General features: G+C 37.3%; 3 protein-coding genes across 4 annotated transcripts in view; all 3 read left to right on the top strand.

The window, feature by feature from the left end:
- The first annotated feature begins 521 nt into the window (after positions 1-521).
- LOC105214667 (protein SPT2 homolog) lies at positions 522-4,167 on the top strand. The gene is made up of 5 exons (XM_011188218.3): positions 522-771; positions 1,089-1,439; positions 1,517-2,606; positions 2,676-2,799; positions 2,863-4,167. Exons 1-5 carry the CDS (start codon positions 712-714, stop codon positions 3,032-3,034), a joined length of 1,797 nt encoding a protein of 598 aa, XP_011186520.2. The 5' UTR covers positions 522-711; the 3' UTR covers positions 3,035-4,167.
- LOC105214664 (histidine--tRNA ligase, cytoplasmic) lies at positions 4,128-8,695 on the top strand. Of its 2 annotated transcripts, none has more exons than XM_011188215.3 (5): positions 4,128-4,281; positions 6,865-7,077; positions 7,146-7,574; positions 7,640-8,242; positions 8,317-8,695. In XM_011188215.3, the coding sequence occupies exons 1-5, from the start codon at positions 4,189-4,191 to the stop codon at positions 8,518-8,520; spliced, it is 1,542 nt and encodes a 513-aa protein (XP_011186517.2). In that variant the 5' UTR covers positions 4,128-4,188; the 3' UTR covers positions 8,521-8,695. The 2 variants fall into 2 exon arrangements, with proteins under 2 accessions (XP_011186517.2, XP_054087543.1); XM_054231568.1 differs by lacking the exon at positions 4,128-4,281 and adding an exon at positions 6,470-6,789.
- LOC105214666 (paxillin homolog 1) overlaps positions 4,139-19,655 on the top strand; it is a 165,271-nt gene continuing 149,754 nt past the window's right edge. The window contains exons 1-2 of the mRNA XM_011188217.3: positions 4,139-4,281; positions 8,957-9,554. Of these exons, the coding sequence (XP_011186519.2) occupies positions 9,078-9,554 (477 nt within the window). The 5' untranslated portion in view covers positions 4,139-4,281; positions 8,957-9,077. The remainder of the gene's footprint in view (positions 4,282-8,956; positions 9,555-19,655) is intronic.

The following is a 19,655-nucleotide window of genomic DNA, read 5'->3' as shown; positions in this document are numbered from 1 at the left end:
CCCAGCTTGGAGCTATCAAAGAGATCAAAGAGAACGATTTATCAGCTACAAAGAGAAATAATAACAGAGTTGCTGTGGTGTGTATAAAAAATATACACATTTACTTTTAAAACATTATTTATATATTTGTAGTTTTTTTTAATATCATTGAACAACTAAGTATAAATTAAATAATAACATCCTTCTGTGTATAAACCTTTAGCTATATTATAAACTATTTCAGTTATCGGTATTGTTATCGATATACATAACAACGAGTTGTAGCACCATAAAGAAATTTTAAAAGAAAACTCATCATGTAAGACAAGAACTCGAATATCACTCTAATAATTATTAAATCTATAAATAATATTAGTTTTAACAGAATAAGCTAGTAAGCCAACAAAATGTTTTAATACAGCAAAGAAAATTTTATATGTCTATCTATTCACTTTCTGGCAGCACCCAATGCAACCCTGTGCTTAACAATAAAATCCCCTTTCTTTATTGTGGGTTCAAAAAACAACTCTGGGGAATTTTTTTTTCAATTATTTATCGGATCGTAATAAAAACTGTCAGTCTTCGTAAAAAATTAGTCTAGATTTCAGTGTTCTCGAATTTTGCAAAATCTTAAAAGTAACGCGACAATTTTTATAAACATACAATAGTACACAGTATTTAATGCAATTTCAAAAGAAAAGATAGTAAAAATCTATAGACCAGGTTGTTAAAATGGATTTCGGAACTTTGCTGCATGTGGCAAAGAAAAATAGTGAAAACAGTAAAAATGAGGTAAGAAAAGGGTCAACAGCTGTTCAATGGGTTCAATACCACCCAAAATATAAGTGATTAAAAATGAATAATACGTGGCAGGATTATTTATTATTCGTTCGGAAAAATTACAATTTATTATTCTACTTTTCTAAAAAGTGAAATCAATCGAAAAAATAAGAATATTCTAACAATACAACTGCTTAAGAATGGTACATACATAGTAAGAGTCGGAAGGATTGATGGATTCATTAACTGCCATATTAGTATATTCGTGACTCAACTGCTTGGGATTACCAAAATAATATATTTTTATATCTAAATATTTTTATTTTTAGGGTAAATATTATAGTACTAAATTCGCTCCACCAAAAAAAGAATCGAAGGAAAAGAAATTGTCAGCGAATATACAGAAGTTTTTGCAAAAACGTGAGCAGGAGGAGCGTGAACGGGAAAAGGAAAAGCAGCAAAAACTAGCGAATTTATTGGCAATGCGAGATGAAAAATCCAAAAATAAGATAAGAAAAATGCTCAAAGTCACAAAATCTGCCAACAAGTCTGTGTTAGACGATGCAATAAATACAGATCATACTGCTGTTACAATGACGGGACCCGAACAGCCCGATCAGGATGATTATGGATATGTTTCAACAGAGGCAAACGCTTTTTATGCCAAATATATCGAGAAGGTATGCACTATACTTTTGTTAATACTTCTGATGTAAAAATAAGGTTTGTTTTTGTGAAACCAAAATGTTACATATAGGTCAAAGACGTAAAGGATGACAAAGGATTTGCACCAAGTAGACCTCAATCGCTTAGGGATCTCTCAGGAACAAAGGAGCGTGTAAAAGCTGCCATTACACGTGAAATTGAAGAAAAGAGAGGTACAAAAGGACAAAGGATATCACACAGTAACACTAGTTCATCTAGCAGTATTAAGGAGTCGAGTATAAGCCGATCAAGTTCTTCCAAACCTCTGTATGATCCCGAAGCTGAGCGACGGGATGAGGAACGTAAGAAACGAGAAGAGGAACAAAATCGCAAAAAGAATCGAAAACCGCCACCACCTCCAATGGACTTTAAAGCTTTACTGAAATTAGCCGAACAAAAACAACATGAACCCGTTGAAATATTGCCAGTTGTTAAGAAAAAAGAACCCGAACGTTTGTTGACATTGAAGGAGAAAAAGGAAATGGAGGAGCGACAGCGTGCAAAGGAAGCACGCGAACGCAGAGATCGAGAACGTGAAAAGGAACGTACACTTGGTGGAAGTTCGGGAAAAGAACGTCGAGAAAACGGTAGCACAGCGATCAGTGCACCTGCTCGCATGGAACCAAATGGACGTATACCAAAATTAAATCAAGCAACTAAATCTATTCCTACAACGACAGCACAATCAACGAGTAGCAAGAGTAATACTGGTAAACCTTCGACTATTGTTAGCGGGACTAATGGTATTAAAAAGCCATCTACTTCAACGGCATCGACTTCATCGTCGCAAAAAGACACATTGAGCTCACATGCGAAGAGTTCAACATCCTCAGCCGTTTCTTCTACAAGTGCCAAACAATCTCATTCCTCTGCATATAAGCCTTCGTCAGTTAGTACAAAATCGGCGTCATCAACCAGTGCCTCAACCAGTAGTAGCAGCAGCAGCAATAAGAATCCTTATGGCAGTTCGTCCAGTAAGAATCCATATAATGGTGCAACTCGCGAATTTCCACCCCGTGATATGAAAACAGTGAAACCGCGACAATTTCCGCCTCCAGATGTACAAAAGACAAGACAGTTTCCGCCACCTGATGTGCAACGCAACCGCGGCAGGGAAACAAAGAAGCCACAACCAAATAAAAGTGCGTTTTTGAAAATTCTAAAACCTAATGGATAAACATTAATTTACATTTGTTGTTTTCTTTTTACAGGACTGCGTATTGAAGATGATGATTCGGAGTACGATTCGGAGATGGACGATTTTATTGACGATGGCGATGAAGAAGAGGATTATTCATCACATATACGCGCTATATTTGGCTACGATAAACAAAAGTACGTAACAACAATATGCGCTGTAAAAGCATTGAACTAATTCTATTTTACCGTATTTTGTAGGTATCGTCATTTAGATGATGATGATGACGCTGCTATGGAATCCAACTTTGCTCAGGTACAGCGTGAGGAATATATTAGTAAAAAGATTGGAATACAAGAAGATTTGGAGGACATGAAATTGGAGGCAATCGAAAAACGTCGCAAAATGTTGGCGAAAAAGCGTAAACTTTAAGTTCGCGCAAAATGAGTGCTTGAGTGTACTCGTTAAAATAGTATGCGTTCATCTTAATTATTATGTAACTGCAATTTAAATTTCATTCGGTTGATTGGTTGTTTTTGCATCTTTTCTCAATTTATACAAATTTTGTTACAATTTTTATTTGTTTTCATTGTGTGAATTGCTTTCAATTAGTATAATCTAGCCACAATATTTTTACATATTCATACAGTACATAAACATTTATATATGTACGTTTATTTAATATTTTCGCGAAAAGTTGATTTCAATTGTATACGTAAATACAACTATAGAAAATAAGAAATAAATTTTTGAAATTATTACCGCAATAACGTAATAATATTTAATGCATTATTATTAATATCTGGTATACAAGGAGAACATACAAGCACACCCATAAGAAGGGAGCATGCATATAAATTACTATCCATAGTGACAGCAACAATTGTTGCTGACATTGCTAAGCACATAATTACGATAATTTCGGAGGGGTGGGTTGTTGTTGTTAATCTACAGTTTACTTTGTTGTTGTTGTTCTAACTTGCATAATATTCCGGTCAGAAAAATTTCCATTAGCAACCCAACTGTCATGGGAACCAGCACTTTGATTTGACTTTTGGTACATGCTGAGAAATAAATTATTTATTTATTAATTAAAACATTACATTGCAAAGAAAATTCTATAAAAATAGTTAACTTCATTAGCAACAACAATTTGTTGTAAGCTCGGCCCAATACTCTAACATTTTCATTATTTATTTCTATTTCACAATTGGGCAACTCTCAGCCTTTTTGCGAAGCCAATCAGCAAACGGAATGTCAAAATGAACTGTCAAATAATTTACCTTTTCCGCAGCAGCAACGTATTCGTTCAACTTGCATTTTCCACCGCGTGTGCGTTTTGTGCTTGGTAATACATTTTCCTGCATCTTTATTTTATATAAATAAAATAAGTGAATTTTGAATGAAACAATACAAATAGCGTTAGACTAACTCGATAATTAGAGTAGTGTGAATAGTGTGTGTAAATTTTTAGTGAGAAATAAATTGATTCAAGTGAACTAAAAAACGGTACTTTACACCAAAAAAAAAAAAACATATACATTAAAATTGTGCATTAGAAAAACCTAACACCTGTGTAGAATAGAATGAGTGAGACGCGTGAACAGATACTTGAAGAAATTAAAAATCAGGGCGATTTAGTTCGTAAACTTAAAGCGGCCAAGGAAACCAAAGAAAGGGTAAGCTCACTTCAGCTGTTTTCCCCCCGAGACTCGAATCATTATTGGTGTTTTATTTGTTATCATTTTCTTATTATTAAAACCATATTTAAGTCAAATAGCATAAGTTTATTTACTAAAACAAAATACTTCATCATGCTTTATATGTACATACTACATATATATATATATATATTTAATTGTAGGTGTATATAACATTTAAAACTCATTTATGAAATTAAAAACTATTCGTTAAATCATTTAGAGATTTCATCAGACTAATAGAGTGTCTTGCAAAAACCTTCAAACCAAAAACTCTTTACTTTACTGTTGTTGGTTTTTGACAGGGTAACTACTGTCTTCGGGTGATTCATTGCTGCAGCAGCAGCATTGACTCGCGTCTACCATAATTAATAATGCATGTAATAGAGCGTTTCATGCGTGGGGAGGGAGGGAGGTGTTAGCCTACTGCATTGTGGTTGTGCAGACTGCTTGCCTGGCTACGTGCCTACCGATAATTACACCAAAAAATTACAATACAAGACTGTAGTGCTGGCAGATTTTCGTCAAACATTCACTTTCAAATCAAATTCGCCAGCAACGAAAATAAGTAATGTCTATTGTTATTGCTGAGCCACCTTGTATAACAGTCTATAGTGCTATGGACCGGTTTGTAGTGTTCCCAGCAACTGGTCCAAAGCACTAATGGCAATTTTTTGTTGTATTATAAAATACTAACACACACACACGCATACAACTATGCATTGCAAGCAAAAGTAATGTCGCTTTTATGGAAACTGTGGTTACGTATAACGGTATCGTGGGTATGCATTTTTAGAGGCTTGCCTCATGCAGCCATAAGCTACAAATCAACTTGTTTCATGCCTCTAAACTGGCTTTGATTTTTGCGCAATTACTGGAATATTTTTTTATTTTGAACTTGAATGCAAGAATGTATTTAAACTCACGTGAATATTTCTGGATTGGTTATGATGCTTGATGCTTAAGCTGGTGCGCCAATTACCTTGAAAAACGCAGACACATATTATATTACAATGGGAATATACATATCTATATGCAATTAAACTGCGGTTTTAGTACTATTAGGTGGCACATACATTTTCACAAATGCATCTTCATTCTAGTATATTACAGTTGAGTTGTATTTTATTTTTGAATCCTATTATATTGATAAAAGTTTTGGGGAAATTATTAAAATGTTTTTTTTTTTTTCAATATCAACTGAAATGTAGAATGCTTTTTGTATTATGAAAATTTATAAAAAAAATTTAGTTTGTTTTATAAAAACTCAACTTTAAATTTTTTTTTTTAATATTAAAGGTAGGTATGTAGTTGTACATTTCACAAAACAATCTTAAATTTTATCGTATAAGCAGATAATATTTAAACAACATTTAAATTGTAAATATACAAACATATTGAAGTGTTCCAAAGCAGCAATTTGTGGCCGATGGAATGCAATATTTTAGAAAAAAAAATGCTAAATAGTGTCCCTTCGTAGAATACATAGTTTTGTAAGTTAAAATAAACTCATTTTCATTTCATTATTGTCTTTTGCAAAAACTAATTTTCACCCATAACGCTGAATCATGCTCATTTTACTGAATGTTCAATTATATCCAAGAAAATATTAAATTCGAGCTAAATTTTACTAAAGCACAAACGATTTCATATTACAAAATAACCTCCAAATTTAATTTGTTTTTCATGCATTTTGATTTTAGGCGCACCTTAATTTTTGTAAACTAATTCCTTATATACATATATCCTTGTTTTAACTATTACATATCCGTTCACATAACACATCAACTTCATTCACACTTCTACCATTAACTTCACGCTTGGTAATGCTTCATTTTCATCAATCAATCAATAATTTTGCTTAATATGTTTGTTAATAGTCTCTGTTGTTGTTTATGCGCGTCAACTATTAATAGTAAAAACAACAAAAACAAGTAGCTTCGTAAGTTACGAATTTCACTAAGAAAATATTTGTTTTTTTTTATTCCACTCGGAGACAATTTCTAATCAGTTTCATTATTGTTGTTGTTTAGGTTTAAACAAATCGGCGCGTTTTATTAAATAATTACCAAAAGTTAAATTCTCCACACATGATTATTCGTACTCATATTGAGTAAAATTTTGTAAACGAGATAATCAGTAAAAACTCTAGAATCTTATTAACGATTTAAAGGAAAAAAGAAAATAAAGAAAAAAAAAATGTTGCGTTCGATTGGCCGTCAAACTGCTTACTTAATTGGTCATACAAAAAGTCGGCCAATAACAAATTGGTCCACATTTGTGTGTACAACGTTCAGCGGCGGTGAGCGTAAATTCGGGCCCGCAGATCAGCAATCGTGTCGTCACTGCGCCACCAGCCATAAGGTGGGGCAATTCGAAAGTGCTACAACAAATGAAATTTCACATAGAAAAAAGAAAAGCCACACAATCAACAGCAATAATGAGACTGATGAAGAGGCAACTCTGCTAGAACAACAACTGGCACAGGTTAGCTTTAGTACTTACATTAAATAATGTTAAATTTGCCATACGAAAACTGTATTATTTTCATTGAATTTACAGATCGATGAAGAGGTAGCACGTTTGCTAGCTTTGAAGGCGAAGCTTGGTGATGGCCCTGCAACGCCACAGAAGTTTACGCTGAAGACGCCAAAAGGTACACGCGATTATTCACCACAGCAGATGATGTTGCGGCAAGGTGTGTTGGATAAGATTGTGGAGGTTTTTAAGAAGCATGGCGGTGAAGCTATCGATACGCCTGTATTTGAGTTGAAGGTTAGTAAGCGAAAAACTAACTAACGGTATTTTTAAATAAATTTCTTTATTTTGCTTTAAATTTTCAGGAGGTGCTCACCGGCAAGTATGGTGAGGATTCCAAACTCATTTACGATCTCAAAGATCAAGGTGGTGAAATTTTGTCGCTACGCTATGATTTGACCGTGCCCCTCGCACGTTATCTAGCCATGAGCAAGATTTCTTCGCTAAAACGCTACCATATCGCCAAAGTGTATCGGCGTGATAATCCCGCTATGACACGCGGTCGTTATCGTGAATTCTATCAATGCGATTTTGATATTGCCGGCACCTTTGATCCCATGCTGCCCGATGCGGAGTGCGTGAAAATTGTCTCTGAAGTGTTGGATACCTTGGATATTGGCGAATATGTGATTAAAATCAATCATCGGCAATTATTGGATGGCATGTTCGAGGCGTGTGGTGTACCTGCCGATAAGTTCCGTACGATTTGCTCTGCCGTAGATAAGTTGGATAAGGTATGTATATATAAATCATACAAAATTTGACTTTGCATAAATTTCATTCATGTTTCCACCATTAGACTCCTTGGGCTGAAGTGCGTAAGGAAATGATTGATGAGAAGGGCCTGGATGCTGCCGCTGCTGATAAAATTGGTGAATATGTGCAACTGAGTGGTGGCATTGAACTTGTCGCCCAACTGCTGGCTGATGAAAAGCTCAAAGCTGTGTCCAGCGCCGTAAAAGGCTTGGAAAGCATGCAACTGCTGCTTAAGTACTGCGATGCAATGGGTTTGTCGCCAAAGATTAGCTTCGATTTGAGTCTGGCACGCGGTCTGGACTACTATACCGGTGTGATTTATGAATGTGTGCTAAAAGCCGAGCCGAAGATTGTGCAGAATGGTGCTGCAGAGGCTGCGGAGGAGCAGGGCGCTGTCGGTTCGGTGGCTGGTGGTGGTCGCTATGACAACCTTGTCGGCATGTTCGATCCCAAGGGCAAGCAGGTGCCATGCGTTGGCGTCTCAATCGGTGTGGAACGTATTTTTTCGGTATTGGAAGCTAAGAATGCTGCAGCTGGCGTAAAAACGCGCACCAACGAGGTGCAAGTGTATGTCGCATCGGCTCATAAAGGTTTGCACGAGAAGCGTTTGAGCATTTTAAATAGCCTGTGGGACCAAGGCATTAAGGTAGGGTAGTGGTTTATCAACCACTAAATGTGTTGACATTTGAAGACTAATTTTTTTCTGCTATTTTTCTTAAGGCTGAACATTCTTATAAACTGAATCCGAAGTTGTTAGTGCAGTTGCAATACTGCGAGGAAAATCAAATACCCTTCGCAGTGGTGTTTGGTGATTCGGAATTGTCCAAAGGCGTTGTGAAGTTACGTGAGGTTACTACACGCAAGGAGGAGGAAGTACCACTGGCCGAACTGGGAAATGAGATCAAGAAACGTTTGAACAATTAAATTGCTTGGAGCTACTAGCGTGATTACTATAAGCAGGCTTACAATAGATTGAATTATTTATTTATCACAAAGTATAATTACAAGTAAATTAGAAATGAAGCGATATAAACGGTTAAAATAAACATTAAATGAATTCATAAATAAAAAAAACGCATTTACTGGGCTATAATGAAAATTGTTGTTTTTTTCTCATCTTTTGCTAAGGGAATTAGTAAAAAAAATCTTAAAAAAAATGATTTATAAAAAAAATATATAATTATAAAAATAATGTTTTTATAAAAAAATTTATAAAAATATTTTTTTTTAATAAATTTTATAATAATTATTTATTTTATTTACTATTATTTACTTTAAAAATATTTGTTATAGTTTTTTTTTGTCTCAAATTAAATATCACAATAGATTTTATAACGAGAAATTATAAATTTTATTGCAGCTAAACAGCAAAATTCAAAACTATTCCAAAACAACAAATCCTTTACCTACCCCAACAACTGTGTAAATTAACAATTAATAGACAAAAACAACAACAACAATAACAGTAAAGTGAAGACAGCATGCCGGAATATTTAAATGCCATGACCGGTCGTTTTAAGAATGCCAATGCCAGTGGTGGTGTTACAACGGTAACACCGCCGGCACCCTTCGATGCGAGCACAATGATCTACGAGACCATGCAACAAACACAACAATACCAACCACAATATCCGCAACTAGAATTACAACCGCAAAATATGGGCAATGTCATGCCGAATGTGAATACTTTCGATTATATGGGTTATGCGCCGGTATCGGCACCGGTTCCCCCACCAGCGGCGGTGAATGAGCATGAAATTGAGTTTCTCAATTGTCGTCCCAGACGCTACAAACGCACCAAACGCACTTATACGAAAAGAAAAAATAAAACAACACCAACTAAACAGCAAAACAACGAGAAATCGCAAGCAACAACTGGTGCAGCAGCCACAACAAATACCAAAGCAATGCAAATGCCGTCGATCGCGAATTCGCCGAATGTACAAATGAGCTTTAAGGTAAGTGGTAATTGATTTTGCGGTTATTCTAAGTAGTTGATTATCCGATATATATTTACAATGTTGTACAATTGGGTTAGATCGTCGAAATTAAAGCCCTTGACCGGATAAAATCCGTGTTAACTCTGGTAGCGTAGGACCGGCTGTTCTGTGGGAATCAATAAACGGATTATCTATTCTATCTCTGTTCACCCTTATTTTTATTGAATCTATGAAGGAATAAGGTATTTTTGCCGAGTCTACGTTGTTGCGTAAATTCTCAACTTTTATTGAATTCGTGTCCTTAATTTGGTTTTCCAAGGTAGTAGATACCTACAACTTTGTCTTCAAATTATTAACCTTCGTTTTAAACGTTGAAAATTTCGTAGCCATTATCTATACCACGGATTTAGAGTCCTATTCAATATAGAGTCCGAAAAACGCACAATAATAGCCTTCCAGCCAACTTACCTGTGAATTGTATATGTAGTTCCGGCAATCAAAAACAGACAATTAACCTGTGAAACCCACTTATCTAACATCCGAACCCGTCGAGACAATTCGTTTTCTGTACCTACTTTAGATTTCTTCGATGTCAACAAATAGTGTCTTAAAACTTGGGGTGGAAATCTGACCCATTGAGCATATTTCATCCGATGACTGGTAAATACAGTAAAGGTTAGCTCTCCAAATTTCCCGTATACTTGATTATCACATTTCGAACACCAGACATGGCAAGGCCCGTAATAATTGGCATCCAGACCATTAGGAGTGACATTTTATACTGAAGTTATGGTTCCAACTGCTCACTGGAGTTTAGTTTAGAACTCATTTGGAATTAGTTGTTCAATTAGTTGGTTTCCAGTTTTTATTCTCCCGTCAGTAGTTTGTCTGTTGCCTCAACCCGCAGGTCTATGTAACCGAAACGGACCCGTTTTTTTATCCGACCAAGAATTGTCAATTCGACTATATTTCTCTAAATTATTTGCCTAGATCAACAACAACCGTTCAAAACATGCTTAGATCCAGAAACCAACTCTTTGCACGCACTGTAAAATCCTCTCATCTAACTTCCCGTTCTCTGTGGTCCAATCCCATCGAGACATGCCGTTTTCTTGATTGACCGTTAGACGACATCCATGACAACTGTCTTACCTTTCCTCGTAATAGATTTTAGAAAAACTAAAACCACTTCCCTAACAATCGAGTCTTCATAATCTGAAGCTCTTACTAAAAATGTGTTTAAATCATCCCACATAGTGTCCAAAATTAATTGTTAACAAAAAATTGTTAATAATCGTAAATCGAGACCTCATGTGTTGAGAAAATTTAAGTTGTACCATTTGTCATTAACAGTTGAGCTTCGCTTTCAGTTTTCAATAAGAATAATTTTTATTTCCAAAGCATAAATTCGCCCAAAATAGCCTAGCGCTCTTTTTAATGAAGACAGGAGAAAATTACCTTTGAATCTGCCTAATTGTAGGCAACGTTTAATTTCCATGTCTGTATTGTCTGTTTATATTGCCAACATTCAGGATGATGTTGACTGTGTTGAAGCTCCTAAGTATATACAACAACAATTCTAGCAGTTAGAGTGCCCGTTAACAGTGCAGTAACCCTTGCGATCTCTTAGTAAACTGTATATTTCTTCTATTTGACTTTGGGCTTAAAAATCAAACAAAACTATCAAAATGTATATCCGCACTACAACAACAAAAACGTGGAACGCTAGCTTAGATGCAATGATAATACAAAGGGCTGATATAACCCATCCCTTTTCGCTAAAGCGATGCAATAAAAAGTGAAAACGATAAAATAAATAGGATTAATGAACATTACGCGCCACGAGTCTATCAGCCAATTAAGGTTACAGTGTAAATAGCTGAATAACTGCATAAATTTTATTTTTTCTATTGTTGTTGCTGGGTTTTATTCGCTTTTTTTTGTGTTCATTGCATTTATTTTGATGTAATGTTTTTAGGTTAAGTTGTGCGACCTAAAATTTATTGAGTTAAAAATACTTAAATAGTAAAAATACAAGAAATTTAAGAAATCCAAATTAAAATAAATTAAGTATAAGAATTATTTTCCACTAAATCTGAGTTTAAATGTAGTATACTCTAAAATCTCACCGCACCGGTTTCATCTATTAAATGTGTAAGTCATCGATACGACAGAGATAGTCTACAGCCCGCTCGACATTACGATCGCAAGCGATAAAGGCTAGTATCACCATCTGACGTTTGAAACCCATGCGCACCAAACGCGATATATGTTTCTCCTCCTCGGGCGAGATGTGCATGGCATTGTAGTTACAATGTTTGCACTGCTCATCCTCCGACTCCACACTGCTTTCGTGCAACAGCTGCAAGAATTCACTCTCGTGCTCCTTCAGCATTAACAGCAACTCTGGCTGAGTTTCGTCGATACGCATTATAACGTCCTGCAGCACATTCGGTCGCTTACGCAATAGACGTCGTAGATTCTTAAAGTCTGGATCCTGGCGCAGAAACGCCAAGGCGTTCGCCTGATTGGACGTCGTCTGCTCTGCGGTTTTAGTTTTATGGTGATGTGCGTGTTGCTGCCTCTGCTGCTGCTGCCGTTTGGCTTCGGTTTGGTATCCGACGCGCTCTTGCACCTGCTGTATAAGGTAATCGACAGCTTCGTTGGGATTGTTGAAGCTAGCGATTAGAGCGCGTCGTACATCAATCTCATTATAGCCCATCGCCACAATGCGTCGCAGTACGTGCTCATCGCAAACTTGATTTTGTGCCGATTTCTTTGATTTCGATTTTCGCTTCGCTACATGCATTTTACTGGCCTTCTTCGTTGCGCGTAGTCTGGAAGTGCTCAGCAAGGATTTTGCGGGCTTGAGTGGTTTGCTATTAGTTGTTGCCTTGACTCGTTTGCAACACCGTCGTGTGTACTGTGAGTCGGTTGATTCTATAGAACTCATGGAATCTCGTCGTTTTTTATGGTTAACTCGGCAATCTTCGTGCGATAAGGAAGTGCTTGAAGATGTTGTGGTTTTAAACTTATTCTGTAACTTAGGTTTTGGCTTTACCACACCTTTGGGTTCTCTTATATGCACCGAACTATGCGCCGTCAAAATTGTACCGTTTCGCTTCCTTTTCGGGATTTTTATTCGAACTTTTCTTTGCTCATTCATATATTTTGCGGTTCCTTTTGGGTTTAATTCATCACCTTGGCCAATATTCACATGCTTTTGTCCAGTTTTCTCTGTCATCCATTTGACTTTGTTGTTATTATTGTTGTTGCTGGTTTGTTGTATAGGTTCTTCAGGGTTCGACGTTCGCCACGGCTTTCTTGCCATCACCAACAAAAACTTACGCTCATCTATGGAGTAGGAAGAGAGCAATTTGCTGTCCTTCAGCACACGCCCCGCGTAGAGTAGTTGCTGTCGTTCGGGTAGCAGATTTGTAACGGCTACGTTGTAGAGCTTACGTTTTAAATCGGAAACTGTTTTCAAGCCGTAGGTGTTGATTACGAAATTCTTCTGATCTAAGTTTTTAATTGTAAGTTTCATTTTCTACACAAATTTTTCACAATTGATTTTGAATTTTTTAACCGAAATCGTTACAAATACAAAAAAAATTTGAAAATATGTCTGTAAACCATACAGCCGAAGCATGGCCAAGCAGATTAATGCCAACTCAACATGAAGGGGAACGTTGGAAACTCTGTTAGTCAAAAGTACAGCAGGGTTGTCAATTTCATTTTTTATTTTAAATAACTGTAATTATGGTAACGGAAAAGACGCCATATTTTTCCCGCCCCGTAGTGTCGAGAATATTGTTGCCGCTAGCGCAGAGGACGACACAAATCAGTCTTTCACACGTCGTTCTCAAGATTTGGGCATCTCGTAGTTGTGGCGAATTTTGCGAAAAGATCTTGGCCTACATTCTTACAAGATCAAATTGACGCAAGAACTGAATCGGGTTGACGACCAGATATTCATTGAAAAATCATCTTCAGCGATGAGGCTCATTTCTGGCTGAATGGCTAGGTCAATAAGCAAAATATACATTACTGGTCAGGCAGTAATCCACACGTCCTCCATGCATCCCGCTTTAATGCGGTTTATGGGCCGTCGGTGTCATTACCGGTCAATGATAACCAAATATTTTTGGATGATATGGACTTGAACAATACGTGGTTCCAACAGGACGGCACCACAAGTCACACAGCGATTGTCACAATGTGTGTGTTTCGTTTCGTTCGTAGACTATTTCCTGTGGGGCTACGTTAAGTCTATGGTCAGTATCGGCCGATTTAGGCTTGAAAACCGTAGAACCGTTGCGTTCACCGAATGAACTCTCTAAGCGTGCCCGTGGTGACCATGCCAAAGAAATCTAGTTCCATACATAATGGCATCAAATGTACTATTACAGGAATAAAGAATTTCATTGATATCTCAAACCGTTCTTGTTTATATATATTTTGAAGCGTTCTTATTGAAAAATACTTTAAATTACAATCAAGCTTTCAGAGCTTCTGGCAAGTCACTATCGATGTGTGTGTCCTGACGCTATACAGCTGGAACACAATTCATTTCCTATTGGGCAAGCTGGTCGCTTCTACGTGATTTCTTCTTTCACACGGCCCAATTGAAAGTCTGGACTTAGGGGTGCAGCTTAAAATAGATAATTGCCTGAAAATCCTTCGAAACATATTGAAAATCGCGATCGTTCGATTACAGATTTTGACAGTAGCTGTACATATACATATATGTAGATTCTATAATTGGGCGGTAAGGCTAAGTGCTTTTCGAATACGCAAAAACTTGATTCGAGAATGTGTTGTAATTTTGTTAATCTCTAGGCACTCTTACAAACGCCTTTTGTATTGTTTCTAAGAGGTAATTCAATTTACATCGCATTGTATTCGTCATCTTATTATAAACATCGGCTGTTCTACAGCCCTTTACTCCTTTCAACATAATCGCTGACCTTCAAACGTATTCTTGAGTCTCTATAGTACAAAGATACGTCACACATTTATAGTCATGTAATTGACTGCGCGGTTAGCGTGTGCGTTGATTTGGATAAATTTCTGAATGAATTTGTCATGCTTGAATGCATACGTTTGATTTCAAACAGTTGGAGTTCAAAGTAGCATCGAGTTTCCTGAGAAATCCCATATAAATATAATATATGCATATAAAAGTTTATATGTATGTAGATATTTCTCGTTGGTCCATTGCACAACTGCAGTTGACAGCTTTACTATAGCGTGCACCACCTTTATTCCCCTCCCCTTTGAACGCTTGGACTTGCCCACCACTCACTGTGCAATCATTTTGGCTAAATTCAAATTTAATATTAATTTCCCTCTTTTTTTACTGTTTCTCTAATTCTGCCTTTTTATTCGTTTAATGTGGGTTTTGTCTCTGCATTCGTTATGGTTGGTATTTTTTATATTCTCCTTTTTTTTGCTCGCTTCATGTGTTTATCCGTTCATGCCATTTAAATTGTAAAAATACTCCAGTTTCCAGTGCGCAGCTTCATACGACTTTTACCGACCGTTGCATAACTGCAATTAGGGGTTGACTGATTTCCATTTGAACTCAATAAGTTTATGGTCCATATTCTAAGAGGAGGGGTTCTTTCAGCACCAATACCGTGCATATGACTGTATGCGACCTCTCTATGCTTGTTGCCAACACATAATATCAATAATATTTATTCATAATGCATAACATACGAGATGCCAGTTGCTCGTCTTTTTGTCGACACTTGGTCCATTGTAGTTCGCTGCTAAGAATAGTTTTGTTCGCCTTGTGGATTAATGAGGTGTCAAAGCTGTACTCTCGGCCGAGCGTGGGAAGCGTTTCTCGTCTTTAGTTTTGAGTCTAGTGCAATCGTCTGAGAGCTAGAAGCCTGTATTTCATCCCCACCGCAATGTGTTGTAGATTTTGCGGTAAACTATATCGAATTTGGATTAAGTCATAAATTTGGGATTTGTCAAGCTCAGTGACGGTTAAGCCTGTTTAGCGGACAACTAAGTGACCAAATGTGCGGGTATATTTATTTAATAAGTTCGCTGATGCTTATCGTGCATCGCCGCTCTCAAGGTCGTGGTGGTAAAGTTCATATATTCAGCGAAAGTAATTATATGTGGGATCGCATTAAGTGTGTATTTGCTTACCCTTAGGAATACTCATTTATATCTACCGTTGCGGTCAATCAATCTAGTTTGATTGCTTCCTTTAAAAAGTATACATATGCATATAAAGCTGCGATCTTCCATATCTTAATCTAATATATGAAGCTATGCTCGTTTATGTGAGACTGGTGAACTGCGTGTCCTGTATAAGTATAAAATGTATAGATTCGGTTAGGTTTCGGGACTGATACAACGATTTTTGTATATATTCCATAATATTTCGGCTTTATTAAAATCTATATTGAAAGAGCGCATATAAAATTGAAACTCAACGATATGATTTCAATTTAAAGGAGATCCGACACTGAAAAAGTTTCCATTTTGATATCGAGTGAGTTTTAGGTGTAGAGAGGTGATATTGAGCGAAATGTAGTACTTTAAACTGTTTATTGTTTAGCCTAAATAATTGGTTTTTATTTAATGGATTTATTTGGTCTATATTTTCACGTAAACTTCCTTCTTCTTCCTAACTGGCGTAGGAACTGTTTTCGTGGTTATAGCCAAGTTTACAAGAGCGCGCCATTCGTTCCTCACCTTTGGCACCAGCGGGTATTGCATCGAACACTTTCAAAGCTGGAGTGTTTTCGTCCATTCGTACAACATGACCCAAACACTGTAGCCGCTGTCTTTGTATTCGCTGAACTATGTCAATGTCGTCGAATAACATATACAGCTCATTAGTCCATCAACTGCGGTATTCGCCGATGCCAATGTTTAAGGGATCATAAATCTTAGCAAAACCTTTCTTTCTCGAAAACTCATAGTGCCGTCTCATTGGATGTTGATATCATCCACGCTTCTGCACCATAAAGTTGGACTTTAATGATGAGGGAATCGTAGAGTTCGGTTTTTGTTCGTCGAGGGAGGACTTTTCTTTTCAATTGCCTACTCAGTCCATAGTAGCACCTGTTGGCAAAACTGATTCTGCGTTGGATTTCTAGGCTGACATTGTTATTGGTGTGGTTCCCAGATAGACGAAATTATTTACAACTTCAACAGAGACTGTCGACAGTGACGTGGGAGCTAAGACGCGAATGTGCTGAATGTTTGTTTGATGACGGGAGATATTTCGTCTTGAACGGCTTTAGGTCTTTCTAAATAGGAATCCCTCTTTACGGTGTCTTCTCAACTTTTCCATATATTTTATTATGAGTATTGAGCTTATTTTGTAAATACTACTCTGAGATCATAAGGAGCATTCAGGGTCGGAATGAAAAGTGGAGCATTTGGAAATCTAGTAAAATCACGACGGCTTTCGCTACTTGCGACGACCCAGATAGGTTTAGTGTTGATTAATTCCAGCTGTATTGTAAGTAGGTTTTTTTTTTGATAATTCCAAGAAGTGCTGTCGAAAAGTGAGATCACAACTTTATATCTGCTGCGTTTCTTCTTGTCGGCACTGTTGCTTTGAAAATTAATTATGATTACATTTCGGTTATTACCAACTGTGGGCTCTATTTATCTAAGAGCAGATAATGGCAAATAGGAATTCGCTGGAGTAAATATTGTCGCCGATGTGCCTCACCCGACAAACTCCTCAATGGTGTTGAATGCAGAGTTTGTTCTTATCTTGGGGACCTACGCTGTCCTGGTCAGGAAAGTTTAATAACTGGTTTAAAGTTTCAATTATTCGTTAGTAGTAAGAAGCTTTTACACATATATATAAGCTCACTTAGGAACCTAGAACTCCATTTGAAATTTCAGTAAACACATTCACTTTCTTTTTGTCAAAGTATAGAAATCGCAACTTATTAATTTAGGTTAGGTTATTCTGGTGGGCCAACAGACCCCACATAGGCCAGTTATAATCCTTGGCAATACCAGATGGAGTGCCGTCACGTATACCCTGAGTAGCAGTTATCGTTTAGGAAACCAGCGCTTGACGAGAATTTTAAGAGGTTATGAGGCCTCACTTGACGATATCTCCTCCAACCTTTCGTACTGTAGGGCCTCTAGATAACTGAAGTGTTATATTGCTAGCGCAGCACAAACGCATAAGAGATGCTCCACAGTATTCCTCCCGATCTGACAACCCCATATTATAAGACCTACTACTATGTTGTGACCAGTAAGCATGCCAACCATGGTCCTACAACCTTTTCTTTCGAGTGCTAGTAGGAAACTTGTATCTTTCTGATATACCTCTTTGCATATAATCTTTGTGGTTTTGCAAGCAGATAGATTATTCCAACGCGTTTTGATTATCCTTGTCAGACACCTGTTTATATATCTGTGTAATGACCATGTATGGGTTTGCCAATGTCGATCACTTTTTCGGGTGACAGCTGTAGAAGTGTAGTCCCATATTCCTGGCCTTGTTGATTTGAGTGAAAGTTAAATGAGAATAAGCTCTTTCTATAATCTTACTCCGAACTCATTGCCAAGCTGGACCTCATATCATGCAATTGTATTCTACATTGCATTCGTATTAATAGCAACCGTTTGGGATCATATTATGCTTGATGATTGTCTCATATGCCTCAGAATTAGCATAGTAGTGTCGCATTGATTTATCGAACTTTTTACCGGAACTTAAGCAGTTTTGAGTTTATTTCTCTTTTTCCATAATCGCCGTAAAATCTATGCTTAGCTGCTGTAAAACCGACCGTTCTTCAATCCCTTTCTACTGCCTTCAATTGATTTATATCACAAGCGCAACATAAAAATTTTAAACTATTAAATATGACACCGACCAATAACAACCGTCCGGCAGCGGCAATAAGCAGTGATGTCATTAGCTGCCTTGGCAAACCCGGGCAGCGCGTGCACGCCGAAAAGTCATTTCCCCATTGTCTGCAACACAATCAATCGCCTGCCACCTACTTAACAACAAAGCAATCAATGTTGTTGACAATTTCACGTTGCTTCACATTGCTATGTTACAACAAAAAATCCGCACACCGCCATACACACACGCTCACATGCAGCACTTGCAATGGCATTGGCAGTTCGTCAGTGACCGCGTGTCGCTTGTTTCTTATCTCGGGTCACCAATGAAAAAAAAAAATCGCAGCAGAGAATACAATAATGATACATTGGCGCGACTGACACGTGACATTGGCGTTGTTGCACATTCAGGTTACTATTTGCACAGCACTAATCGGTGTGGCCAACCCCTAGAAGTAGACTACACACACATATGATGTTATGCGATTTATTTGTGTGTTGTTGTATTTGTGCGCCACAACGGAAACCAGCAAATTTGCGTGGAAGACGCATGGTTTTTTTTTGTTCACATCATATTTTCGGTGGCTTCGTGCGGCATTTGTAGTTGCAACACGCTGACATTGATTATGAGTTGATCGCGTTGGCCGCTGCATTTAATTCGATTACGGCATAATTTTCAATAAACCTCAAGTGTGAAGGAGTATACTCAGCAGAGTGAGGGGGGTATGCACATACATAAGTGCGATGAATGAAGGGTTGCTTCGAAGTAGAAAAGGCTCGTATATTTTTCTGTGTGCTTTTAATTATGAGCAAGTTGTGCATTTTGTTATTCATATGTATGCACGCACATACACGCATGAACACGTTTATACATGTATGTATGCATATGCATTTACTCATTTGGCCGCTCGACTACGAGATGCACTCATGTGTACCTAATGTGGGTGTTAACGGTTGTGCTAAATGATTTCGAATCACTTTTTACCACCCTACCCCACCCCCATTCGCTCGTGAGTTTGCAGTCGGTATTTTCGAAAATCACTTTGCCTTTTGTTCAAGTCACCGTGCGTCGTGCAAGCAACGCGCTCGCTGGCGATAAATCGATAGAGATAAGTATCTGCAACACGTTTTCCACATATTTCATATGATTTACTCAGCTCAACTCGCGTTCTCGCGCTCTCACTCACACACTCTTTACTGCTCAGCTTGACTTTGCTGCGCTGGGTGCCATAGATTTTGGCAATTTTAAAATTTTGCACGTGTTTTTTC

This window comes from Zeugodacus cucurbitae, chromosome 5 (assembly GCF_028554725.1).
Source record: "Zeugodacus cucurbitae isolate PBARC_wt_2022May chromosome 5, idZeuCucr1.2, whole genome shotgun sequence".
In the NCBI taxonomy this organism is placed as follows: domain Eukaryota; kingdom Metazoa; phylum Arthropoda; class Insecta; order Diptera; family Tephritidae; genus Zeugodacus; species Zeugodacus cucurbitae.
This window is presented reverse-complemented; position numbering and strand designations above follow the sequence as displayed.

Bases quoted from the DNA above. Each gene is read 5' to 3' on its own strand.
- LOC105214664 (XM_054231568.1), top strand. From the start codon at position 6,502: ATGTTGCGTTCGATTGGCCGTCAAACTGCTTACTTAATTGGTCATACA. The intron at 7,575-7,639 runs GTATGTATATAT...TTCCACCATTAG, and splicing joins CCGTAGATAAGTTGGATAAG to ACTCCTTGGGCTGAAGTGCG. The intron at 8,243-8,316 runs GTAGGGTAGTGG...ATTTTTCTTAAG, and splicing joins TGTGGGACCAAGGCATTAAG to GCTGAACATTCTTATAAACT.
- LOC105214667 (XM_011188218.3), top strand. From the start codon at position 712: ATGGATTTCGGAACTTTGCTGCATGTGGCAAAGAAAAATAGTGAAAAC. The intron at 772-1,088 runs GTAAGAAAAGGG...TTTTATTTTTAG, and splicing joins GTGAAAACAGTAAAAATGAG to GGTAAATATTATAGTACTAA. The intron at 2,800-2,862 runs GTACGTAACAAC...CGTATTTTGTAG, and splicing joins TTTGGCTACGATAAACAAAA to GTATCGTCATTTAGATGATG.